Source organism: Suricata suricatta, chromosome 1 (genome assembly GCF_006229205.1).
Source record: "Suricata suricatta isolate VVHF042 chromosome 1, meerkat_22Aug2017_6uvM2_HiC, whole genome shotgun sequence".
Classification (NCBI taxonomy): domain Eukaryota; kingdom Metazoa; phylum Chordata; class Mammalia; order Carnivora; family Herpestidae; genus Suricata; species Suricata suricatta.
In genome coordinates, this window is record NC_043700.1 from 189246867 (window position 1) to 189273922 (window position 27056).

Below are 27056 nucleotides of genomic sequence, written 5' to 3' on the forward strand. Positions count from 1 at the left end.
CCTTCATGTATCTTGAATGTATCATAGATAAGCTGCTTTATAACAATCACCACTTCAGATAGCTGTGAAATTAGGTGATTAACTAGTTGGTACTTAACCTTCTAATTTCTGTATAAGTCTAAGTACATGAAATAGAAGTTGAGGATTTGATTTTTTACCTTGCTTTTCTGTTTGGACTGTAATTGTAACTACTGTAGTGTAAATGATGGAAAATAATGTTAAAAAATAATTGCTTTTTAAAAATGTACTAATCTCTTAAGTCATTTAGAAAGCAAAAGTAGAGGTGCCTGGGTGGCTCAGTCAGTTGAGTGTCCATCTCTCGATTTTGGCTCAAGTTATGGTCCCAGGGTAATTAGATCAAGCCTGTGACAGGCTCCAGCCTGCTTAGGATTCTCTGTCTTTCTCTGCCCATCTCCCAACTCACACTCTTTCTAAAATAATAAATAAATAAACAAACAAATAAATAAATTTTTAAAAGAGAAAGAAAACAAGAAGTAGAGTTACAAGTTGTTATAATATCAGCTTTTATAATTGCTTATGTATTTACTTTATTGAGTCTTTATTTCATCATGTGGCTATAAGTTACTATCTAGTGTCCTTTTATTTCATCCTGCAAGACTCCCATGAGCATTTCTTGGAGGAGAAGTCTAATGGTCATGAACCCTCTCAGCTTTGATTTATCTGGGAATGTCTTATTTTCTCCTTTACTTTTGAAGGATTGTTTGGCTGGATATAGGATTTTTGGTTGGCAGTTTAGTGTTTTGTGGGGGTTTTTTATTAGCACTTTGAATATATCAGCTGCCTGACTCCTGGCCTTCATAGTTTGTGATGAGAAACCAACAGATAATCGTATTGAGGATCCTTGTATGTGGTAAGATGCTTCTTTCTCGCTGCTTTCAAACTCTGTCTTTGTCACTCTACTATTTATAATGAGTCTTGGTGTGGGTCTCTTTGAGTTTACCCTACTGGAGTTTTTTGAGTGTCTTGGATATTTATATTCCTGTGTTTCATAAAATGTCAGAAGTTGTCAGCCATTACATCTTGTAATATGCTCTCTGCCTTTTTATTTCTTCTCCATCTGGGACCCCCACACTGGGTTTGTCCACTTGATGGTAGCCCACAAGTCACTATGCTTTGCTTGCTTTTCTTTAATTTTCTTTTCTTTCTCTTCCTCAGACTCAATAATTCCCATTGTCCTGTCTTCAGGTTTACTGATCCTTTCTTCTACTTGTGTAAGCCTGCCTGTGAATCCCTCTAGTGGATTTTTCATGTCGATTATTTTTCAGCTCCAGAATTTTTTTTTCGTTTCTTTTTAGGGTTTCTGTCTCTTTGTTGCTATTTCCACCTTGTCATAGAGTTTTCTCGACTCTCTTCACACTTTCCTTTGGTTCTTAGAGCATTTTAAGGACTTACTTTAAAGTCTTTGTCCAGTAGGTCTGCCATCAGATCTTCTTACAGGGACGGTTTCTGTTGTGCTTTTTCGCCTCGTTTGATGAACCATAATTTCCTATTTCTTAAATGCCTTGTGATTTTGTTGTTGTTGTTGTTCAAAATTAGACATTTCAATCTAATGATATGGTAAGTCTGGAATCAGATTCTTCTCATTTCTATGGATATCTGCCCACCCCCCCAACTCCCACATAGGCTGTCTCTGTGCCAAGTTCAGCCAGAGGTATAAACTTAATTTTTTCTCAGGTTTGTTTGTTTCTGAGCCTGCATCCTTCCCTGTGCATGCATGGCAACTTTTTAATGTCCTTTTGTATATGTGATTTTAAATAGCCTAGCCTTTAATCTCTGGATCCCAAAAGAGGAAAAGAGAAAAATGAAACGGGGGAAAATGGATGCTGGCCCTTTTAATCCCCTGTAAGTCACTTCAGCCACTGGGGGGAGGGGCTGAAAATAATGGGGGAAGGGACAGTAACCATGCCACCCACCTATTTGCACCTATCCGATTTGAAGCAGCAATCAGCAGTCAGAGCAGAGATCTCCAGTGTTTGGAGAGCAGGCTCCTTGTTGCCCATCTTGGCTTTTGCATGCCCTGTGTGTCACTCCTGGACTGTGTGAGCAGTTGGGTGAGGACTCTGAGGATGGGGTGTAGGGGATGGGCAGCTCCTATCATGATAAGAGCTGAACTTGACTAAAATTAACTCCAATTTGCCATCCAAACCTTCCCTTGGAAGTTGCAAGTTTTCATGAGACTCTAGAGTTCCAGGGGCACCTGGGTGGCTCAGTCAGTTGAGCATCTGGCTTCAGCTCAGGTCATGATCTCATGGTTCATTGGTTTGAGCCTGGCATCGGGCTCTGTGCTGACAGCTCAGAGCCTGGAGCTTGCTTCAGATTCTGTGTCTCCCTCTCTGACCCTCCCCTGTTCGCACTGTCTCTCTCTGTCCTCAGAAATAAATAAAAGATATTAAAAAAATTTTTTTAGAGTTTCAAAAGAGTTCCATTGGGTAAATTCTCCCATTGAAACTGTTGTCTGGGTGGGGATAGAGATTCCTGGTTCTCCGTACTCTACCATCTCCCCAGGGTCAGATGGTGGACTCTGTTTCTTAAGGGGGGTACGGGGATGCACAGTTTATTATCTGCTAGTCACAGGTACATGTGATATATATATTTCTTCATTATTTGAATATTTTTAAGTGATGAAAAAATTGAACAAGATTAAAATAAAAATAAAATTTAATTCTAATAGCTAGGTTTTTTTAAAAGACTAGGTAACAATAATATAAAGGATATAGAAGATGAGGTAATTATAGTGAAGCTACTTCATATAATTCAATGTTTTTTTAAGTAAGGCATAGATGTTGAGTTTAGATATAAACACTGAAAGTTTAGAAATAGACTCTATAGCCAAAAGGAGGAAATAAAGAAAATCAATAAAGTTTGATGTAGATATGAGGAAGAAAAAAAAGTATGAAAAAAAATGATAGAAAACATTATACAAAAAGATCACAATAATTCAAAATGTGTCAGTTACCACTAAAGGATAAGCAAACTGAACTCAGTAAAAAATTCCTTAACTCTCCATTTGGATATTTTAAAATCTATGTATAGCCTATTTACAAGATGCACAGAAAAAAATGAAGGTAGTAAAAAACTGAATAGACTAGGATAAAAAAAGATAGACCAGGAAAAGAATATAGGGCAAAATTGATATCCCGGCAAAAAGCTTTTTTTTTTCCAGCATAATGAGAATATGGCTGCAAAATGGTAAGAAAAGTTCATTTCTGAACTTGTATGCTTTTGATATAAAACTGGAAAATGTGTGAAGCAAAAATTGCTGAAGTTACAAGGAAAAATAACAAATCCAATACTTGGTGAGAGACTTTTAGTTCACCTTTCTCACTGGTGAATTGATCAAAGAGTTAGTAAGTTAAGACACAATTAACAAGTAAAGCTAATGCATGGAAATAGAACTCCACAGGAAACAAAGTGAAGAGTCCGGGCCTCGGTTGGGAGAAGGCACTAACGGCATATGTCCGTGTCACAAGGTTAGTCTCTGCTATTTCAATGGCAAAGGAAAGATCAAAAAGCCCTGTACATATATGGGCAACAAATAAAGACCGTCAGTGCACAGAGGACAAAGCCCACGTGGCCAAGGAATCTGTGGATAGATATCAGCTTCATTCATTGTTATGGGCTGACTTGTGTCCACTCAAAATTAATGTGTTGAGGAGTGCCTGGGTGGCTCAGTCAGTTATGCGTCCGGCTTCGGCTCAGGTCATGATCTCACGGTTCGTGGGTTCGAGCCCTGCATCGGGTTCTGTGCTGACAGCTCAGAGACTGGAGCCTGTCTTCAGATTCTGTGTCTCCCTTTCTCTCTGCCCCTCCCCTGCTCACACTTTGTCTCCCCCTCTCTCTTTCTCAAAAATAAATAACATTAAAATTTTTTTTTAATTTTTTTTTTATTATTTATTTTGAGAGACAGAGAGCGACAGTGTGAGAGGGGCAGGGTCAGAGAGGGAGATACAGAATCTGAAGGAGGCTCCAGGCTCTGAGCTAGCTGTCAGCACAGAGCCCGACATGGGGCTCGAACCCACAAACCATGAGATTATGACCTGAGCCGAAGCCAGACACCCAACTGACTGAGCCACCCAGGCGCCCCTAAAAATTTTTTTAAATGAAATTAACCCTTATTATTTCAGGATGTGACTGTATTTGGAGATAAGGCCTTTGAAGAAGTAATTAAGGTTGTCTTAGATTGGGTTGATATCCCAAGAAAATGAGGCAATCTGGAAACAGACATATGCACAGGGACAGCCATGCGAGGACCTAGAGACAAGATGGCCGTCGACACACCAAGGAGAGAATCCCCGGAGGAAACAGGTTCTGCCTGCACCTTGATCTCCGACTTCTAGCCTTCTAAATTGTCAAAGAATAAATTTCTGCCGGTTAAGCTGCCCAGTCTGCAGTATCTTGTTAAGGTACCCCTAAACCTAATACACTCATAGCCATGAAATGCCAATTAAAATGACATAGAGAACCATTTCACAACCAACAAATTGGCAGTAAAACTAGAATGTTTAATGACGTCAAGTGATTCATAAGATGTCGGAAAGCAGAGAAATTAATATAAATTGTATTCAAGTATAAGTCTGTGAAGAAGTACACACATTGTGTCCACGTTGATTTTCACATGAGAATGCACCTTGATTCTGCACTCTGAGCCCCAGCCCTCCATAGTCCTGTTTGTCCTAGTCAGTGTCTTCTTCCTCGAAGATGACCACTTTGGGGACTTTTAAGGTCAAAAAGTAAATTGCTTGTTTCTTAATTTTTTAGAAACTGAATCATTCACATATTCCTTCTTGCTTAATATTATATCTCTTAATATTATATCTATGAGATCCATTACTTTTGTTGTGGATAACAGTACTTACACTGCTGTTTATTTGTGCATTCCTCTGTTAATAGATGTTTAATCTATTGAAATAAAAACAAAACTATTTCCCATTTTTGGCGTTTACAAATACTCTTGCTATGAACATTTTGGTGCATCCATTTTTGTACAGACAGGTGAATGTTTTTTCTGATACCTATGAAGGAACAAAATTACTGGATCACTGGGCATATATATGTTCTACTTAAGCAGTTTTCCAGTTTATACTGTATCAGTAATATGAGAGACAGCGCTGATCCACATTGTCATCAACTCTAAATGTTGCCAGTAGTTCTTATTTTAGCCATCTTGTTGAGTATAATGAGATGTCATATTTCAATTTTAACTTCTCTAATGTGGCTGAACCTTTTAACAGTATACACACAAACATACATATGTGTGTGTGTTCTCCCTTTTTTTTAAATACCTCTTAAGTCTTTTATCTATTTTTACTTCCATTTAAATGGATAAATATGATCTTACTCATTTTCAAACAGGTACCTTCCTATATATAGTTCATAAGGCAAAAGTGCACATGGTGAAAATTCCTTTCTCCTCCTTCCACCAGGCCATCTAGTGATCCTGCCTGGATCACAGCTGTCCACCTTGTGGATATAATTCTATACATCTTGTATCCATGCATAAGTAATACATATATTGTTTTCCCTTTTTTACACAATGTTTTTCCACTTTTTACACAAATAATGGTACCAAACTGTTGTACATACTGTGTTATGTTATGTCTCCCTCTCTGTTTTTTATATTATTTTTGCTTCCCTTCCCTTATGTCCATCTGTTTTATCTTAAAGTTCACATATGAGTGAAACCATATGATATTTGTCTTTCTATGATTGGCTTATTTTGCTTAGTATAATACACTCTAGCTCTATCCACATTGTTACAAACAGCAAATTTCATTCTTTGATCAGCAAGTAATATGCCGCGATATATGTATATATCACATCTTCTTTATCCGTTCATCAGTCAATGGACATTTGGTCTCTTTCCATACTTTGGCTATTGTTGATAGTGCTGCTATAAATATTGGGGTGCATGTGCCTCTTAAAATCAGCACTCTTGTATCCTTTGGATAAATACCTAGTAGTGCAATTACTGGGCTGTAGGGTAGTTTTATTTTTCATTTTTTTTAGAAACCTCTATACTGTTTCCCAGAGTGGCTGCACCAGTTTGCATTCCCACCAGCAATTTCCTATTTCTCTGCATCCTAGCCAACATCTGTTGTTGCTTGAGTTGTTAATGTTAACCATTCTGACAAGCGTGGGGGATATCTCATTGTGGTTTTGACTTGTATTTTCCTGATGATGAGTGATGTTGAGAATCTTTTCATGTGTCTATTCGCCATCTGGGTGGCTTGTTTGGAAAATATCTATTCATGTCTTTATGTCTTTTGCCTGTTTCTTCACTGGATTATTTGTGGCTGGGGGGGATTGTGTTTGATACATCCTTTATAGACTTTTGATTCTAACCCTTTACCTGAGATGTCATTTAAAAATATCTTCTCCCTTTCTGTTGGTTGCCTCTTAGTTTTGCTCATTGTTTCCTTCGCCACGCAGAAGCCTTTTATCTTGATGAAGTCCCAATTGTCCATGTTTGCTTTCCTTTCTCTTGCCTCCAGAGACACGTCAAGTAAGACGTTGCTGTCGCTGAGGTCAAAGAGGTTGTTGCCTGTCTTCTTCTCTAGGATTTTGATGACTTGCTGTCTCACATTTGGCTCTTTCATCCATTTTGAGTTTATTTTTGTGTATAGTGTAAGAAAGTGGTCCAGGTTCATTCTGCTGCATGTTGCTGTCCAGTTTTCCCAACACCATTTGCTGAAGAGACTGTCTTTTTTCTGTTAGATATTCTTTTCTGCTTTGTAAAAGATTATTTGGCCATACATTTGTGGGTCCATTTCCTGGTTCTCTATTCTGTTCCATTGATCTTAATGTCTGTTTTTGTGCCAGTACCATACTGTCTTGACGATTACAATTTTGTAATGTATCTTGAAGTGCAGGATTGTGATACCTCCAGCTTTGCTTTTCTTTTTTCAGGATTGTTTTGGCTATTCGGGGCCTTTTCTGGTTCCATATAAAGTTTAGGATTGTTTGTGCTATTGTTATTTTGTTATGCTGTTGTTATTTTGATAGGGATTGCATTGAATATGTAGATTGCTTTGGGTAGTATTGACATTCTAACAATATTTGTTCTTCCAATCCATGAGCATGGAATATTTTTCCTTTTTTTTTTTTTTTTGGTCTTTTTCAATTTCTTTCAAAAGATATCTATGGTTTTCAGTGTATAGATTTTTCACCTCTTGGGTTAGGCTTATTCCTAGGTATTTTATGGTTTTTGGTGAAATTGTAAATGAGATCAATTCCTTGATTTCTCTTTCTGCTGTTTCATTATTAGTTAATAGGAATGCAACAGATTTCTGTGCATTATACTTTATATCCTGCAACTTTGCCAAGTTCATATACTAGTTCTAGCAGGGTTTTTTTGGTGAAGTCTTTTGGGTTTTCAACATAGAGTATTATGTTGTCTGTGAAGAGTGAAAGTTTGATTTCCTCCTTGCCAGTTTGGATGCCTTTTATTCCTTTGTGTTGTCTGGTTGCTGAAGCTAGGACTTCCAACACTATATTGAATAACAGTGGTGAGAGTGGACATCCTGGTAGTGGTCCTGGCCTGGGAAAAATTGAGAGATTTCCCCATTGAGAGTGATGTTAGTGGTATGTCTTTTTTATATGGCCTTTATGATCTTGAGGTGTGATCCGTCTACCCCTACTTTCTTGAGGGTTTTTATGAAGAATGGGTGCTGTATCAAGTACCTTTTCAGCATCTTGAGAGGATCGTGTGTTTCTTGTCCTTTTATTCATGTGCTGGATCACACCAATTGATGTGCAGATATTGAACTAGCCCTGCTGCCCGGGAATAAATCCCACTTGATCGTGGTGAAAAATTCTTCTAATGTTTTGTTGGATCCAATTTACTAGCATCTTGTTAAACATTTTTGCATCCGTGTTCATCAGGGAATTATTGTTCTCCTGCTTAGTGGGGTCTTCGTCTACTTTGGGAATCAAGGCAATGCTGGCCTTGTAGAATGACTTTGGAAGTTTTCCTTGTATTTATATATATTTTTGGAACAGCTTCAAAATAATAGGTGTTAACTGTTACTTGAATGTCTGGTAGAATTCTCCCAGGAGGCCATCTGGCCCTCAACTCTTGTTTGTTGGGAGAATTTTGATAACTGACTCAATTTCTTTACTGGATAAGGGCAGGTTTAAATTTTCTGTTTCTTGCTTTTTCAGTTTTGGTAGGTTATATGTTTCTAGGAGTTTGTCCATTTCTTCTTTGATTGCCCAATTTGTTGACATATAGTTACTCATAATATTCTCTTATTATTGTTTGTATTTCTGGGGTGTTGATTGTGATCTCTCCTCTTTCAGTCATGATTTCATTTATTTGGGTTCTTTCCTTTTTCTTTTTGATCAATCTGGCTAGGGGGTTATCAATTTTGTTAATTCTTTCAAAGAATCAGCTCCTGGTTTCACTTATCTGTTCAATCTGATATATATAATCATTGATTTATGCTCTAATTTTCATTATTTCCCTTCTGCTGGTTTTGGGCTTTATTTGCTGTCCTCTTTCCAGCTTCCTTAGGTGTAAGGTTAGGTTGTATATCTGAGACCTTTCTTTCTTCTTAGGAAGGCCTGGATTGCTATATACGTCCCTCTTAGAACTGCCTTTGCTGCATCCCAGAGATTTTGGGTTGTCGTGTTTTCCTTTTAATTGACTTCCATGTACTTTTTAATTTTCTCTTTGATTTCTTGATTAACCTATTCATTCTTTAGTCAGATGTTCTTTACTATCCTAGTATTCATGGTCTTTCCAAATTTTTTCTTGTGGTTGGTTTTGACTTTTATAGTGTTGTGGTCAGAAAATCAGCAAGGTATGATCTTGATCTTTTTGTACTTGTTGAGGGCTCATTTGTGACTCAGTATGTGATCTCTTCTAAAGAATGTTCCATGTGTACTCAAGAAGAATGTAGGATGGAAAATTCTGAATATATCTCTTAAGTTTATTTGGTCCAGAGCCAATGGCTCTGGTGTCATTCAGAGCCATTGTTTCCATGTTGATTTTCTGCCTGGATGATCTGTCCATTGTTGTAAGTGAGGGGTTAAAGTCCCTTATTATTATGGTATTATCATCAATGAGTTTATGTTTGTGTTTAGTTGGTTTATATATTTGGGCACTCTCGTGTTGGGGGCATAAATATTTACAATTGTATATCCTGGTGTATAGACCCCTTAATTATGATATAATGCCCTTCTTTGTCACTTGTTGCTATCTTTATTCTAAAATCTAGTTTGTCTGATATAAGTATGGCTACACCAGCTTTCTTTTGACCTCCATTAGCATGAAAGATGGTTCTCCATTCCCTTATTTTCAATCTGCAAGTGCCTTCGGGGTAAAATGAATCTTTTGTAAGAAGCATATAGATGGGTTTTGTTTTTTATCCATTCTGAGACTGTACCTTTTGATTGGAGTGTTTAGTCCATTAACATTTAGAACAAGTACTCAAAGATATGAATTTAGTGCCGTTGTGTTGCCTCAGAGTTGGTGTATCTGGTGATGCTCTCTGGTCCTTTCTAGTCTTTGTTGCTTTGGGTCTTTTTTGTTTTGTTTTGTCTTTTCTCCACTCGAAGAGTCCCGCTTAATATTTATTGCTGGGCTGGTTTAGTGGTCACAGTCTCCTTTAGTTTATGTCCTTCTGGGAAGTTCTTGACCTCTCCTTCCATTTTGAATGACACCCTTACCAGATAAAGACTTCTTGGCTGAATATTTCCCGCCACTCCTTCTGCCACTCCACAAGTTTCTGTGGGTAGGTCTGTTGTGAATCTCTTCTGTCTTCCCTTATAGGTTAAGGACTTTTTCCCCCTTGATGCTTTCATAGCTCTTTCCTCATCTGTGTATTTTGTGGATTTTACTATATATACCTTGTTGATGGTCAATTTTTGTTGAATCTAATGGGAGTTCTCTGTGCTTTTTGGATTTTGATGTCTATGTCCTTCCCCAGATTAGGAATGTTTTCCTCTATAATCTGCTCACATAAACCTTCTGCCCTTTTTTCTCTCTCTCTTCATTATCTGGGACTCCTAGGGATTGGATATTGTTCCTTCTTAATAAGTCACCGAGTTCTCTAAGCCTTGTATCATGATCTTTTGCCTTTGTTTTCCTCTTTTTTCTGCTTCATTATTTTCCACATTTTTACCTTCTAAATTGCTTATTTTCTGCTCTGTTTTGTCTTTCCCTCCTGTCATGGCATCCATTAGAGATTGCATCTCAGTTATAGGATTTTTACTTTCATCTTGACTAGATTTTATTTATCTCCACAGAAAGGGATTCTTTTTTTTCTAACCCCAGCTAGTAGTCTTTTCAAAAACTTTTTAATGTTTTTATTTTATTTTTTAAAAAGACAGAGGGTGAGCAGAGAGGGGCAGAGAGAGAGAGGAAACAGAGAATCTGAAGCAGGCACCAGGCTCCAAGCTGTCAGCACAGAGCCTGATACAGGGCTCACAATCACAAACCATGCAATCACAACCTGAGCCAAATCTGGACACTTAACCTAATGAGCCATCCAGGCGCCCCTCCTGCTAGTATTCTTATTATTGTGGTTCTAAATTCTAGTTCAGACATCTTGCTTATATCTGTGTTGATTAAACCTTTAGCTGTCATTTCTTCCTTTTCTTTCATTTTGTCATTTTTGAGGAAGAAAAAAAATAAGATAAAAATGAAATAGAAAAAATTAAAAATGAAACAAAATTTTAAATAAAGGAAGATAAATCCTAGATGTGTATTGGTCTGCTTATTGAAAGAAGCTTAATAGAATAGAGAGAAAAGGGAAATAAAAGAAAAAACAAGTAAGGAAAAAATGTTTAAATTAAAAATCAATTTATGTAATAAAATAGAACAAAATGAAATAAAGTGAAATAGGGTTAAAAATTTTTTTAAATATTGTAAAAAAATAAAAATAAAATTTTCTCTTTCTGTTTCTAAGAATGAGGTAAAAAAAAAAAGGAAGGAAGGAAGGAAGGAAGGAAAGAAAGAAAGAAAGAAAGAAAGAAAGAAAGAAAGAAAGAAAGAAAGAAAGAAAAAGAAAGAAAAAGGTAAAGAAAGAAAAGGAAAAAAAAATAAACAGAAGCAAAGAAAATAAACAAATAAATGAGCAACCAAACAGAATGAAACCCAAATGAAGTTACATCCAGTTTCCCCTAGAACTGAAACTATGAATCGCTCTATAGTCAGCACATTACTCAGGTGGATTGACTGATGCTAGTCTTCTAGGGGATGTGCTTGGAGGGTGAAGGTGGGCGGGGCTTGGTGTAATGGCTCCGCTCTCCAGTAGGTGGGGCAGCCTAGCTCACAGGGCTGGATCAGTGTGTGCACTTGCGTGTGCACAGGAGACCTGGGAATGGCTTCACCCAGTCCCTAGTCTCTGGCACAGGAACTTCACGCTCTCACCAATACACGATCAAGCACCCCACCTTTGTCTCAGGCCTCTGTCCACTCCCTGTCTCTACTTTGTCAGTGTCCAACCTCCCACCTGCCAGGCAGCACCTCCCTTCAGAGTTTCATCTCAGATGAGGCTGCATTTCAAAACCTCACATGTCAGAGACTCCACAGCTTGGACCTGCACAGACTTTCTAGAAGAAGGTCTCGCTGAGCATTGCCCAGGTGCCAGCTTGCCCCAGAAAATGTTCGTATGATTGCAGTGGCCGAGTTTCAGAGATTATGACAAATCAGAGCACAGCCGGCTCCAGGTTTTCCACACTCCAGCATCCTTGTCCCAATACCAGAAAACGGTGCTGCTCTCCAGAGCCTGCTGGCCCTTTGCCATACGGCCTCTACCAAATGCGCTCTAAGCAGGGGAACCGCTTCTCCCCACGAGGCACATGTGCCCCTTAGACCCCGCTTCCTGCTCCTGGGGCCTCACTCTACTTCCTCGCCAGAGCACTGCCAGGCACTGAGCTCCAAAACTTCAGACTCTGCCCTCCACTGTTCACAGAATCCTGGTGGTATTGAAATCCTCTCCTTTCTCCCCGTCAGTGGTTTAGGGGAACAGATTTCTTGTTCAGTCCCCTGCAAATGTTTTTCACTCTTTCTCTCTCTTTCTCTCCAGCTACTTCCACGGGAGTACCTTTCTTGCACAATCCCCATGCATCACACTGCCTCCCTTTCTCTCTGTCTGTCTTCTCTGCAAAAATGTCTCCCTACCCTCTGCAGCTTTTCTCTCCCCCAGTTCATCTCATACTGCATTCCTGCTGAATTCTGTGGCTCAAGTTATGTAGATTCTTGTGTTAATCCTAAGATCTGTTTCTTAGGTGTTCAAAATGATTTGGTGCTGGCCTAGCTAGGTTTCGGGGACAAGACAAGCTTGGGCTCTCCATGATTCTCCACCATCTTAACTCCTCTCCTCCTTTATTTATTTATTTATTTATTTATTTATTTATTTATTTTGAGAGTGGGAGAGAGAAAGAGAGCTGGAGAGGAGCAGAGAGAGGGGGAGAGAGAGAACCCCAAGCATGCTCCATGCTGTGAGTGCAGAGCCTGATGCAGGGCTTGAACCCATGAACCGTGAGCTCCTAACCTAAGCCCAGATCAAGAGTCGTATGCTTAACTGATTGATTGGTAACCCAGGTACCCCTTTATCCACTATTTAAACTGGGGTATTGTGATCTCCAGCTGTGACTCTTCATTTGCCAGTTTGTCTATTCAATTCCATCAGTTTTGCTTCATGTTATTTTGGACTCTGCTTAAGGGACCATCACTATACCTTCCTGAATGAATAACCCTTTTATCATTATAAGATATATATTTTTTGTCTCTCATAACAGTTTTTGTCTCGAAATCTATTTTGTTTGCTATAGTACAGTCACTTCAGCTCTCTTTCGGTTACAGTTTGGATATTAAATCTTTTCCCATCACTTTACTCATGATTTCTTTGAATTTTGAAGTCTGTTTCTTGTAAACAGCCTATAGCTGGATTATTTTTTAAAATCCAGTCCTCCAACCTCCACCCTCTAACTGCCTGGGTGGTCTGTTTACATGAGTGTAATTATCGATGAGGTAGTGTTTGCACATGCCACTTCGCTGTTTTTCTATATATGATTTCCCCCCTTTATTCTTCCATTCTTGCTGCGCTTTATGTAATACATAGATTTTCTAGTATTTTTTAAAATGTTCTTGTCATTTACTTTACTATACTTTTAGTTATATTCTTGTTAGCTGCCATGAGAATAACAGTTAGTATTTTAAATAAGAACAGTTCCACGTGTGTGCGCGCGTGTGTGTCACTCTGGCAATTTTTATTCCGGTTTAATTTCAAAGTTACAGACACCGCAAAAATATTACGAAGAATGGTTTACGTTTTAAACCTACCCCCAAGTGATGAAAGTTCTGTCTCATTTGTATTCTCTGTGTGTGTTCTGAGCACTGAAGTCCTCAATTTTAATCAAGTCCAATTTACCAATGCTTCCTTATGATTAGTGCTTTTACTATCCTATTTGGTAATCTTTGTCTACCCTCCAGTCATGAAGATCTTCCGTGTTTTTTATGTTTCCATGGTTTACATTGCACATTTATATCTACAATCCATCTGGAATTGATATTTGCGTGTGGCGTGTGGTGTTTGTCAGAATTCATTTTTCCCCATATGGGTATCCAGTTGATATAGAACTATTTACTGAGAAAACCTTCCACTGCCCCAGGGTCAAATACCCTCCTCCCTTTAACAAGTAAATCAAGTTCATGCCTTTCAGTAAGCTTAATTTCTTCGGTGACTGTTTGCTCCTTAGTGAAGCAGATAGAACTGTGCGCTCCTCTAGAGCTATTGTGAGGGTGGTAAGTGTAAGCATGTGTACATGTTAATCACTCAGGAGGTTTGCTCTCAGGGTGTTGGCCTTATGCATTAGTCACTCATTCTCCTAATCAGCGTGCCTTAACGTCTCCGATGCGCCACCCACTCTGCTCGTTGCTCAGTTCACTTTAGGTGATCCCATCAAGACAGGAACGTGGTTTCCGTTCTCTACGTATATGATCCGGAACACCTAGACCGGCGTCCGACATGTCACGGGTGCTCGGGGAATATTTGTTTAATAAAGCATCTTGTGTCTGTAAACACAGGAAGAGAAATGTAACACTGCTTATAACAATGACTAAGCAAAAACAAATTATGTGGGGCAATATGATATAGGATGATAGCATATTAAAAATGACCCAAGTAAGAATGAGTTGCAAATGAGCCAAACATCACAAGTTCAAACTACATGAAAGACAAATTGATAGAGCTGAAAGGAGATACAAAAAATATCCAGTTTTTGCTGGGGGCTTGGACGCTCATTCCTAGCGATTGATAGAACTTCTAGATAGAAAGTCAATAAAGATATAAGAGCTGAAACTCCATCAGTCACGGCACCTGACTGACATTCAGAAATCATTTAACAGCAGGATATGCGTCTTTTCCAAGGATTCATCAGTCATTCATACAGATGTACCAATTCCAGGGCCACTGAAGGAACCTTGACAAATTTTTAAAAATGAAATTATGACAAAGTACATTCTCCACCTATAACAGAAACAAAATAGAAATCAATAACAGAAAGATGGCAAGAAGATCTCCAAATACTGAGAAATTAAGCACAAACTTCTAATGACTCTTGGGTCAAAGAAGAAGCCCTAAAAAGAAATATAGAAGGGCACCTGGGTGGCCCAGTCGGTTAAGCGCCTGGCTTCAGCTCAGGTCATGATCTCATGCTTCATGGGTTCGAGCCCCTCATCGGGCTCTGTGCTGACAGCTCAGAGCCTGGAGCTGCTACAGATTCTGTGTCTCTCTCTGCCCCTCCTCTGCTCATGCTCTGTTTCTCTCTGTCTCTCCAAACTGAATAAACATTTAAAAAAAGAAATAAAGATAAATACGTGAATGAAAATGAAAACACAACATATTAAAAGTTGTGGAATCCAGCTCAGCCAGGGATGACAGTGTTGGTGCTCTAACTGGCTGCATTATAAGAGGGGAAAGGTCTCAAATTAATCAACTTGATCTCAAAAAACTAAAGCATGAAGAGAAAAATAAACCCAAAGCAAGCAGAAGGAAGGAAATAATCAAGAGTGGAATCAATGAAATTGAAAATAGGAGCACCATAGGAAAGAAAATCAATGGAACAGTCAGCTGGTTCTTCAAAAAATAATTAAAGACTGATAAGCCTCTGGCAAGACTGACAAATACAAGCTGAGAGAAGAGACAAGTCACGAATATCAGAAATAAAATAGAGGTGATCACTGCAGATCTTGCAGCCTTGAAGAGGATGAGGAAGTACCGTGAACAATTTTATTCTCATAAATTGGACAGCATAGAAGACACGGACCAATTCCTCAAACCCCACAAAATTCCAAAACTGAACTGCAAAAAAAAAAAAAAATTAACCCAACAATCCTGTAATGATGAAATAAATTGAATTCATAAGTGAAAATCTCCCGAAAATAAAATTCCCTGCCCAGATGGCTTCACAGGAGAATTCTATTAAATATTTAAGGAATTAACACCAATTTTTAAGCAGTCTCTTTCAGAAAACAGAAGAGAAGCAAATGCTGCCCAATTCATTTCTTGAAGATTGTATTACTCGGACACCAGAAGCAGATAAAGATAGTGCAAGAAGAGAGAGCTGCAGCCCGATATTCCTCATGAACGCAAATGTATTTGGGAAGCCGTCCACAGTGTGAATTTCCATAAGTCACTTCCCGTTCTTTTACTCAATGCCCCTCGTAAAAAAAAAAAAAAATGCAGGTTGTACATTTCTTGTGGAATTCCGCCCAAGGGGAGAGGGTTGACTTCCTCTCATTACATGGCACAGTGAGCGCTGGGCGGGCGTTCTGCCCTGTCTTGTGCTCGCTCCAGTCGGGACGGTGGGGGCTGCCATTCCACGTTCACGGCTTGTCCAAGGGCCCAGTGCACGTTCCTCTCCATTGTCCCACCGTTTTCCTCTCTGTCTCTTCCATCAGTCTTACTTTGTTAGCCACTGCAAAACCTTGAGAATCACGCAGGCTACCAATGAAATAAAATTAAATAGAATCGTGAAGCTCCAGGGACAGTGCTCTGCATTTACACACGTAGACACACCTTACGGTCTGCAAAGCTCTGATGCTTAGCAGCAGGTGGTAGGAAACCCGGGCTTTGCCCTTCACCTTTGCGTGGTCCTGGGAATTCTCCTGCCCGCAAACTGCCTGGGCCTGGGGAGCCGCATGGTGTGTGAGAGTGTCCCCTTGCTGCCACTTGGCCTGCAGGGGACAGAGGGAAGCCAGCCAGCAACACTGGCTTCTGGGAAGGGGACAAGGACAGAATCAGCTTGATGTGGAGCACAGTGGGGGCCAGGATATACGACAGCTCGAGCCCTTGTGTGGCTCGATTCAAAATTTTTAAAAAGGTTATTATTGTGAATGTTATTAAAGACTTCTATGTATCCAGCACAATTTAGATTTGATAATAAGCTCCTTGTTATGTGGACAATACGAGCTGACGGAAGGCCCAGCATCCCGATATTGGATTTCTGAGCCCGAGAGGGTATTTTTAGCCCTTCTGTTGCTGCAAGTTCAATCTCAGAATCACTAGCAGTGAGCATGGTCGGTGCTTCTGCTTAGAGATTGGATTGCCCAGGAAAACTGTCTGAAAGATGCTCAGCTCCTGTCCTGGCAGGGGCCACACGAAAAGGACACGGGAGGTAGATGCCAGAGACACATGGCTTGTCCCAGCTGCTGGGGCTTCTGGAAGACTAACCCACAGGGCATCTCCTGGCTTGGCCCCTTTAACCCAGGGAAGAAAAGTAGAGAAAGGCGGTGTTTTACACGGCTGAGTGGCCTCATAGTCCGGGCTTATGACTTCCTGCCCTTTCCTTCCCACGCCTCCCCTGCCACCAACAACACGTGGTTGGCCGGCGGCCTCCTGGAGCCGGGTATGAACTAGGTGAGCTAAAAAAAGAGTAGGGGACGCCTGGGGGGCTCAGTTGATGGAGCATCCAACTTATGCTCAGGTCATGATCTCGCAGTCTGTGAGTATGAGCCCCACGTCAGGCTCTGTGCTAAGAGCTCAGAGCCTGGAGCCTGCTTCCGATTCTGTCTGTCTGTCAGTCTCTCCCTCTCTTTCTCTCTCTCAAATGAATAAACGTTAAAAATTTAAAAAGAAATAGGAGGAGCTGGGTCGGGTGTCCCAACTCAGATTTCCCCCCTGGACACAGCATCTCTCTCCTGTGGACTCCTGTGTCTTCTCACCATGGTGAACATGGCTGACCTTCAGTGTGCAAGCTTCCCGCCGTCAGTTCTAGAGGACACGATGTGCTATTGAAGAAAGGGCCTCACCCATACTGGGGAGAAGTCAGCTTCTCTTGGCCTCGGCTTCCTCTGTTGGAAAAATGAGGGGCGTAATGCCCACCTTGCACGGTTAAATGGAATAAGTGCTGAGGGATGATGGGAGTCTGTGAAGAGGACCTTTCTTCCCATCTGACTTTGGGACCACTCAGGAGACGCCGTGCGCCTCCGGCACCTGGAAGTAAAAGTCATCAGCTTTCTTGCAGACACAGTTGACTGAAGAACTTGGCTTTCATTCTGCACTCAAAGGGCTTGCTAGCACTTTGGCTTTTGATTGGAATCACCCTAAGGATACGGGGTCACCTTGAGAGCCCCCCTCTGCATTGGCCAGGCCTCGGGCCGTTAGAGGGAGCAGACTGTGTGCAAGCCCTTTGTGGGCAGTTCCAGACGCCTGGCGGGAACCCAGAAGGGGCTGAGCTGAGCCCACTGGCAGCCACTTCCCAGCAGCTCACCAGACGGCTCACCTCTGCTCCCCTCGTGGGAGGGAGGCTCCGGAGGGAGGCCGGGAGAGGCGCTCTCCGGCAGTGCGAGATCCGGGTCTCTGTGAGGAGAGGAGGCCAGAGCAAAGGAGGCTTCCATGAGCAATGACTTCAACAATGCAGAGCCCAGCGCCCAACAGAGGTTTGCTTCCTGTCAGCCGCCCACCTTCCCTCTCTCCTTTCCCCTGCCTTCCCCCTCGCCCCAGCCTCCTGCAGAGGGCGTATCAGATTAACCTAACGTGCCCCTCAGGCCACGGGGACTCCAGTTGTTTGTGACCCATTCATTCCGAGTGTAAGATGCTCTAGGCAATGTGCTAAACGCAGGGGGACAGGGCCAAACACGCCTGGTCCTCGCGCACAGAGATGGCGGGCTGGTGGGAGACATGGAGAGAGTCCCCGAGCCGCAAGGAAAGTGCTGCCGAGCCTCAGGCAGGGATTCTATGTTCTGGAGATGGGTTATGTTGGTTCAACTCGCAGCTCTTCCATTTCCTAGGAAATGTTCTTTAAAAAAAAACTTTTTAATGTTTTATTTATTTTTGAGAGAGTGAGAGAGACATCATGAGCAGAGGAGGCATAAGAGAGAGGCAGACACAGAATCTGAAGACAGGTTCCAGGCTCTGAGCCATCAGCACAGAGCCTGACGTAGGGTTCAAACCCATGAACCCCAAGATCATGACCTGAGCCGAAGCCAGACGCTCAACCGACTGAGCCACCCAGGTGTCCCCTAGGAAATGTTCTTTACCCACCCCTGAGCTTCAGTGTCCAGATCTGTCCAAAGTAGTTTCTACTGCTACCTACCTCAAAGGGCTGTTGGGAGAATTAAATGGATTAGCACATAAAGCACTTAGAACAGTGCCTGGCCCATGGTAGGTGCCGTATCAGTGCTATTATAGGGCACCAGGGACCAAAGAGAGTGTCCCCCAGCTCAGTCTTCCAGGGTTAAGGGGGAAGGCTTCTAAGAGCACGAGCATGGGGGCGCCCGGGTGGCTCAGTCGGTTAAGCATCTGGCTTTGGCTCAGGTCATGATCTCACGGTTCGTGAGTTCGAGACCCACATCGGGCTCTGGGCTGACAGCTCAGAGCCTGGAGCCTGCTTCAGATTCTGTGTCTCCCTCTCTCTCTGACTTTCCCCTTCTCATGCTGTCTCTGTCTCTCAAAAATAAATAGAAAACATTTTAAAAATTAAAAAAAATAAGCATGAGCATGAATCTAAACCACCGTTGCCCAGCCATGGCACAGTGGACACTTGGGGCCAGGCCATTCTTCGTGTGGAGAGCCGTCCTGGGCCTCAAAGGAGGCTTAGCAGCGTCCTTGGCCCCTACTCACCAGATGCCAGGAGCATCCCTCCAGCTGTGACAACCAAAGTGTCTCCAGACTTTGTTAAATGTCCCCAGGGGGCAGCGTTACCCTGGTCTGGAGCCACTACCCCGCCCTGGGAGGAGAAGGGGGATGGTAGGGGAGGCTGTGAGTGCGTGAGCCAATGGGGGTGGCAGGGACCACATGGAGCTCCTCAGGAATGTGGGGGTGCAGGGTCCGCGTCCAGGGGGAAAAATGGACCCGCGGCAGTTACTTGTCACAGCACATGACATCAAATTCCAGCCCCTCTGATTACCCCAAACTCAGGTGAGCCGTGAGGGCGACCTCTTCCTCTGAGTCCCAGCCTCTGGCGCCAGGCTGGCTCGTGGGAGAAGCCCCCTGCACCTCTGTGGCTGTGTGGGCAATCTCTCCCGTGTGATGGGGTCCCTGAGGGCATTACAGGGTGTCTCCTCTAAATTTGTCTTCCAGTTAAAAAAGCACGACCCCTAGACCACCGTTCTTCCCCCACGTAGCACCGCTTTAACAGACTTGGACTTTGATGCCTCTGGTGTGTCTTGAACACGGTACAAAAAAATCCCTGCTAAGCGTGTTCCTCCGTGCAGAGGCGCTTTATGTAGATGATTGTTTGGCCCACTACAAAATGCCGTTTTTGTGAGAATCTAGGGGGAGAAATTTCCTTCTGGCTTCGGACCAGGAATAATCATGCTTTTCCTCTACAACTGATATTTTGTTTCCATGTGGACCCTGGATCATAAGGCTGATCGTGTTTCTCTGCTTGCCGGAAAGGCTAGACGTACATTTATGGCCTGTTTGGGGCCAGCACACAAGCTCTCTGACTATGCATTAGGATGTGTTTGCCTGTTTACAGTTTCTTGAATTCCTTTTTTATTCTTTGACCTGATGTATGGCTTATTTACTTTTTTAAAAATCTTTAAAATGTTTATTTATTTTCAAAAGAGGGAGAGACAGAGTGTAAGCAGGGGAAGGGCAGAGAGAGATTCAGGAGACACAGATTCGAACCAGGCTCCAGGCTCCGAGCTGTCAGCACAGGGCCCAACATGGGGCTCGAACTCACAAACCACCAGATCATGACCTGGGCCAAAGTCGGACGCTTAACTGACTGAGCCACCCAGGTGCCCCAAATTTTAATTTTGTTAAATAATGTATATTTTGCAAATAAACTTTTTTAAAATAATAGTTTATTTTCAAATTGGTTTCCATATAACACCCAGTGCTTCTCCTCACAAGTGCCTTTAAAGCTTTTTAGAACAAGATTGGAAACTAATTTAAAAAATTTTTAAACCAGACATAGGGTTCTGCGTGCTGGTGTATTTCCATGTCCAGGCCAAGACTGGTACCTTCCAACTCCTGAACTTCTTGGATGTTAGAAGAAGAACCTAATTGATTTCTCCCTGGCTCAGTGTTAAGGGCCATAGAGTGCAGGTCTCTCATTTGTGATCTCCATCATTTCCATGACAATGTGCAGCACAAACACGAGAACATGCTTATAACTCCAGCCCAAGAGGAGGCGAAAGGAAGAGTTTCACAGAGCTGCGGAATAGCGGCACAGAACTGCAGAGATAAATGAAAGGTCATTTTCTGTTCTCCAGTAACAACATTGAGTCTCCTTGGGGATGTAGAGTCTAGGGCCTGGGGCAAAAAAATATGGATCTGTGGCGAGAGAAAGCCACAACCTGAGTGATTGCTTAAATGATTGTTTTCTTCGCATTTTGGATTTCCTCTTAAAATTCATTCCAGTCTTCAAGTTTCTCTCCTAAAAATTCACGTTGCTCTTCCAAAGAGTTCTGACGGGATATCGGATGAGATACCCTTTGACAGTTTAGCTGTGAACAAGGGTGCAGAACTTAACCGGTTATTAATGTGATGTTTCAATAGTCCTTCAACTATTCGAATACAGATTGGACATCCGTAGGAGGCACTTACAGCTAATTCCCGTGGATCCTTTTTGGGCATCTGAACCCTCCTCTCCAGTAGCATATACGCAGAAAGAGGTACCAGATGACCCTTTCGGTCTCAAATGACAGGCTGTGTTAAGTAGCTTAGGTCAGAAGGCACGTCATTACCGTGTAAGCATGACATTCAGGCTTCTGAAGGCGGCAGCATCTCCAACAAGGCTTCTGTCTGTGTTTGGTCCTCACCCTGCTTGACCCCCTGCAGCTTCACGCTGCAGACGGGTTGTACCCCCACTTGGGGCAAGAGGGTTTCACGGCGTCTAGCCTGGAAAACCCAGAAGAGAAAGCCTTTCTTTCATGTGTCCCAAGGAGCACCCCAATGGGGCCTGATGACCCAACACCAGCAGCCAGGAGACATGGGTCTACACCTCCTAGTCAGCCCAGGTCATTGATTTGCTCATCTCTGTTGAAAGGAAGGAGCCGGAATCTTCGGACAGCACCAACAGGAGCACCTTAAGTAAGAGAGAGAAACCCCGGTGAATCAGAAGTGTGGGAATGGAAGGCATTTCGAGACCAGACTTTCTGCAAACTAGCGATGCTTCTCATAAACGTCTCTTGACGAGGACACAAAGCCCCACTTCATCATACAAGTCCAGTATTACCATGATACCAAATCTGGGTCAGGGCAGTGGCAGGTAGGAAAATGAGGGGTCTTGTCACTTGGAACACTCTCCGCAAACTCGTAAATGAGATACTGGCACTGAATCCAGGGAACCCTTCCCGGTACCGTTAGGAGAGCTCAGCGTGCGTCACAGCACCACCTAGCGGTGCGTCGTCGTAAATGCGCTGGAGAGAGACGGCTGGGTTCTTGGGCCCATCCTCTGGGTGACTCTGTGGGTCCTTTCTTCCCTCTGGACCTCAGTTTCCTTTTCCGTCGAACGACGGGAAGAGGCTGGATGGCCCAGGTCTAATCCCCGCGGGTCTGAGACCAAGGTCTAAGCCCCCATGATAACGATCTGTCATTCCGTGATTGTATCTCAGGATCCCCATATTACGTTCCACGGTTCTGTACGGAATGTGAAAACACCTTAGGAGGGTGAGATTCCTCGATAGCGTTTTTAACACCATCTTGAGGTTCTTCTATATGTTGGCTCTTCAGTCCTTAGGAAGCTGGAATGCATCTTGTAAAAACGAAATGAGTAATGTGTCATTCTCTATGGCTGAAACAAACAACCCCCCAAGCGTAGTGCGTTAAAACACAGTTTCTTTATTTCCTCATGATCTGGGAGCTGACCGCACTCCCCTGGGCAGTGTTTCTGCGCCCCGTGATGCCAGCCGGGCCGCGGTGGCTCCTGATGCCCGAGGTGGCTCACGCCCGCGCTGCAGGTGGCTGGCTGGCTGTCCCTGGCCGCTCAGCCAGGCCTGTCGCGGGAGCTCCTGTGTTTCCTTCTCATGGCCTCTCCACGGGGCTTGGGCTCTGGCTGAGTTGTGGGAGGAGCTCCCGGTCCCCTTAAGGCCTGGACGCCGACTTGCTAGACCATCACTGCATTCAGTGGGCACAGACCCCAGCTCCCTGTGGGGAGTGACAAGTGGTGGGAGGGAATAGAGGGACACTAAAGAGGGGGACACGGCGTTGGAGACTACCTACCTCAAGTTCGGAACACACCTAATTAAAGCAGGTGCTAAAGACAAAGTAATATATACACCGGAATGTGGCTCAGCTGTTTAAAAAAAAATGGAGTCTTGCCATTTGCAACAACATGGATGGATCTAGAGAATATAATGCTAAGTGAGATTAGTCAGTCAGAGAAAGACAAATACCATATGATTTCACTCCTATGTGGGATTTAAGAGACAAAACAAATGAGCAAAGGGAGAAAAAAATAAAGAGGGAGACCGGCAAACCAAGAAACAGACTCTTAACTATAGAGAACGAACTTCTGGTCACCAGAGAGCAGGTGGTCGGGGGATGGGTGAAGCAGGTGATGAGGGCACCTGTGATGAGCACGCGGTGTATGAGGGGCTGAATCACTAGATTGTACATTCGACACTAACGTCACACCATATATTAATCCACTGGAATTTAAATAAAAACGTTAAAATTTTTATTTTATTTTTAAATTTTGTTTCTTTTGAGAGCTACAGAGAGAGTGCTTAATTGGGAGAGGGGCAGAGAGAGAGGGAGACACAGGATCTGAAGCAGCTCCAGGCTCTGAGCTGTCAGCACAGAGCCCGACCTGGGGCTCGAACTCACGCACCCTGAGAAGCTGAGCCGAAGTCAGACGCTTAACCGGCTGAGCCCCCCAAGAGCCCCTAAAAAATTTTAACAATGAAAACAAAGTCGTAGGTTGATGCCCGGCCTTGGTTAAAATGCCACTTGTCTGCAGGCGCCCGTGACTCCGGTGACAATCAGGGCCTCTCTCTGAGCCTCAGGTTGCCCTTCTGTAAAATGGGGGCATTGGTCCGGAGGATGTCGGAGTACCTCAGTCCCTGACTGCTCTGTCCCTGTGCGCCCCCAGGTACTCCTTCCAGGACGAGGAGGACATGTTCATGGTGGTGGACCTGCTCCTGGGCGGGGACCTGCGCTACCACCTGCAGCAGAACGTGCACTTCTCCGAGGGGGCCGTGAAGCTGTACATCTGCGAGCTGGCGCTGGCCCTGGAGTACCTGCAGAGGTTCCACATCATCCACAGGTGAGCGGGCGGCGGGCCGGTGGTGGGGGCGGGGGCGGCCGGCGGCCGGGCGGGGAGGCAGCACGCGGCGTCCCCGAGCATCTGAGCAGCCCCTTCCTGCTCTCACATCCTCTACCGACCCCCTCCCTTGTCACCTGCATCCGAGGCCGACCTCCCCGCCGGAGAGACGCGGCTGCTGTCTGCTTTGCTTCTCTGTTCCAGCGTGACCTCGGGAGGCTGGAAAGTTCTGGCTCCCCCGGTCTCAGGTTAGAAGGGTCCCATGGCATTAGTTGGGAGTGTGAGGGTATCTACTCACTGCCTTTCCATCCGTGAAATCAGGGGTCGCATGGAGGATTTCTTTCTCCTGGGCAAGGCTCTGTGCCGCCCTGGGCTTTGGTTCTAAGCTCTGGGTTCCTGCCGCTCCCTCAGGGCCCTGGCCTCCCCCTGCCCGTGCACAGCTCTGTCCACAGAGGCAGGAGGCCAGCGAGAGGCTTCCAAAAGTGACGGTGGCACGAGCAAATGGTTCTCACTCTTTCCGGAGGAGGGGTCAACGTGAGTGGTTCCAGATCTGTTCACCCCGAGTCACTCTGTGCCTCACCGCTCTTCTAACTTACGCGATTTTGGAAGACATGGTAAAGAAAGACTTGACCTTCTAGGTAAAGATGGTAGATTAAGCATGCACACATGTACACACACACACTCACACATCTCACACACACACACACACACACATCTACAGTTTGTTCCTCCTGAAACCCCAGTAAAACGACAGCTAGAATATTCAATAAATGACAAACTCACCAAGATGGGGAAGACTGAAGAGGAGACTACAGAAAAATACAGAGGAATCTGAAAGGAGATGGCGAGTGCTGAATGATTAAAAATACAACAGTAGAATGAAAAACTCAAACCACGAGTTAGAAGACACAGTTCACGCCCCTCATATAGTAAAATAGAAAGATAAGTAGAAAATACAAGAGAAAATCGAAGAAAATGAGAGAACCATCTGGTCGTCCCAACATCAGGCGAGAGAGAGACAAGAGAGAAAACATAGTGAGAGAGAAATCATCAATGAAATAATCATAGGACATCTCCTGGACCTGAAATACATGGGTTTCCAGATTGAAAGACGCCCATCAAGACAAACCCCAGGTCCCATCAGCTTCCGCAGGGGAACAATAGGCCATAAAGGCTAAGGAATCAGAAGTGTTTGGGGTTTAACAGGTGCTGGAAAGCAGTGGACACATGCATGTCAATCAGTTGTGAGGATGTACATATCCAGAAGTTCAAGGTCTCCAAAAAACGTACCTCACATTCACCTTTTCTGGAGGAACTATCAGAAAAAGCGGTGGACTCCACTAAATTAAAGAAATAAATCAGGAAGAAGGAGGAAATGGAAAATGTGGGGCTCTAGCAGGGGAGAGAGGCATGGAGAGTCTCCAGGATGGGGGTAACGGGAGGTCCAAGGATGTTGGCTGTGCCTACAGTGAAGACCCTGATCAGTGCCAGTTGGAATGGGTCAGCAGACCCGGGGACAGACTTCTCCAGGAAGCATGGCTGGTGGGATTCCTAATGCATCTGAATGCCTTGAGTGGAGGTTATTTAGTTGGTGAAGCATCTGAAGTTGAATAAATGATAAGTTTGGGGGGGAAAATCAATAAATAAAAGACTGTTACTAACTCCCGGGAATGGAAGCATTGTACAAGATGTTGTCTGTATATAGTACAGCTTACCACGTGAACCGGTTCCATACAATCATAATCATTGCGGCCTTGAAGGTCAGTCCAACCAGAAATACAACACTCCGCTGGGAATGGCAGGATGGGAAGATGAGCCTGGGGGCTCCTGGGGAGGCAAGAGTGCTATGTCCTCATCTTCCGCAGCGGGAGGCCAACAGATGGAGCCTGAAGTGCAAAAGTTACCTATGATTTTAGAGAGAAGGAGCTACATCTACCAAAATTGTCACCTGGACAAGATGGATGGAGGGACGGATGGATGGATGGTTGGAGAGGGAGAGATGATGAGAAAGTGATAGGGGTTGTTTCTGTATTATAGCACTTGCAGAACCATTGACTCCTTGGGTTATTTGCATGTATAATTTTAAGGCAAATAAGCAGCACCACACTATGAACAAGGGCAAGGAGGAGGAGGAGAAGAGACAGTTGTAGTAGTGATGGTGGTTGTAGTTTATAGTAGTAAAGGGCTTGCTCAGTGGAATGCAGGGTGTTCATTGAAGGCCCATTGTTCATTCATGCAGTCATCCACCCGCCTTTGCACGCAGTAACTCTGGCTTCGGCTCTGTTTGGAAGCCTGTGCTATATTTGTCAAGGAAGGTCACCCCATGCCAGAGTCGCCTCTGTGGGCCGGTTGGGCTTCTTTGAAGGTGCTCAAAGGACCACGTTCTTTACCAATCTGTTTCACAAATGTCATTCGTGAATTATCACAGCCATTTCTGCACTTGTGCGCTAAAGATGATCACTTGGCCTCATTTGCCCCAGACACAGAGTCATGTGGACATTGTTGAGATGGATGCCAACTGCCCAGAGCAGAGCCCACGACAGGCAGAAATTGGAACTGTCACATAAGGGCATGATGGTTGGGTCCACGTTTCCATTTCAGCCAATGTTTTTAAGTCACTGTACGTCAGGTCATCTGCCTCAGGTTCCACATCTACCCTGGAGAAAAGGAGCTAGCTGACCATTTAGAGAAATGGCTAAAAATCCGCCAAGTGGAATTACCTTACCACTTCTAAAGTGGCAGACTTGGCAGAGCTTTGAGTCCACTTTTTCCCCTTCCGTATCATGCAATAAATTGCTTTATGAATGCGCGTTCAGACTTGAAATTATGCGCACTACACACTGTGCATAGGGATATATGATAATGCCGTGCAATGTGTTGTGTTAATTCGACAGATGAATGTATGAATCTCCCACTCCTTATGTGCGAGACACTCCAGTTGCCATATGTTTTAAGTAAGCTCCCCACCAAGGGGGAGCTCAAACTCATGACCCTGAGATTAAAAGTAGGATGCACTACTAACTGAGTCAGCCAGGCACTGCCTGATGCCATATTTTATACAGACAAACGGATGTTGCTTTCTTGGAAGTTGCCACCATTGAAAGTTGTAGAATTATCCTACCAATTCAGGCCTGGGTTGGGTCACCGAAGACTTGTACCTTCCATCTTGGTGGCCTTGGGCAAGTTACTTAACATCAATGGCTGAACTTCTTGGGACCTCAGTTTTCAAATCTGTAAAATGGACCTGATGGTGCCTGCTTCATGGGGCTGTTGTGCAGATTCCATGAGAAAGGGATCATAAAGGATTTAACTGTGCCTGGTATCTTCTAGCAGCTTCATTCGCTTTCTTTCATCTGCAGATTTGACTT

The 27056-nt window shown here is 43.6% G+C and overlaps 1 protein-coding gene across 1 annotated transcript in view; it reads left to right on the plus strand.

The window, feature by feature from the left end:
- The window catches only part of STK32B (serine/threonine kinase 32B), a 365585-nt gene that overhangs the window by 227364 nt on the left and 111165 nt on the right, over positions 1-27056 (plus strand). Inside the window, exon 4 of the mRNA XM_029952429.1 lies at positions 23518-23691. Within this exon, the coding sequence (XP_029808289.1) occupies positions 23518-23691 (174 nt within the window). The remainder of the gene's footprint in view (positions 1-23517; positions 23692-27056) is intronic.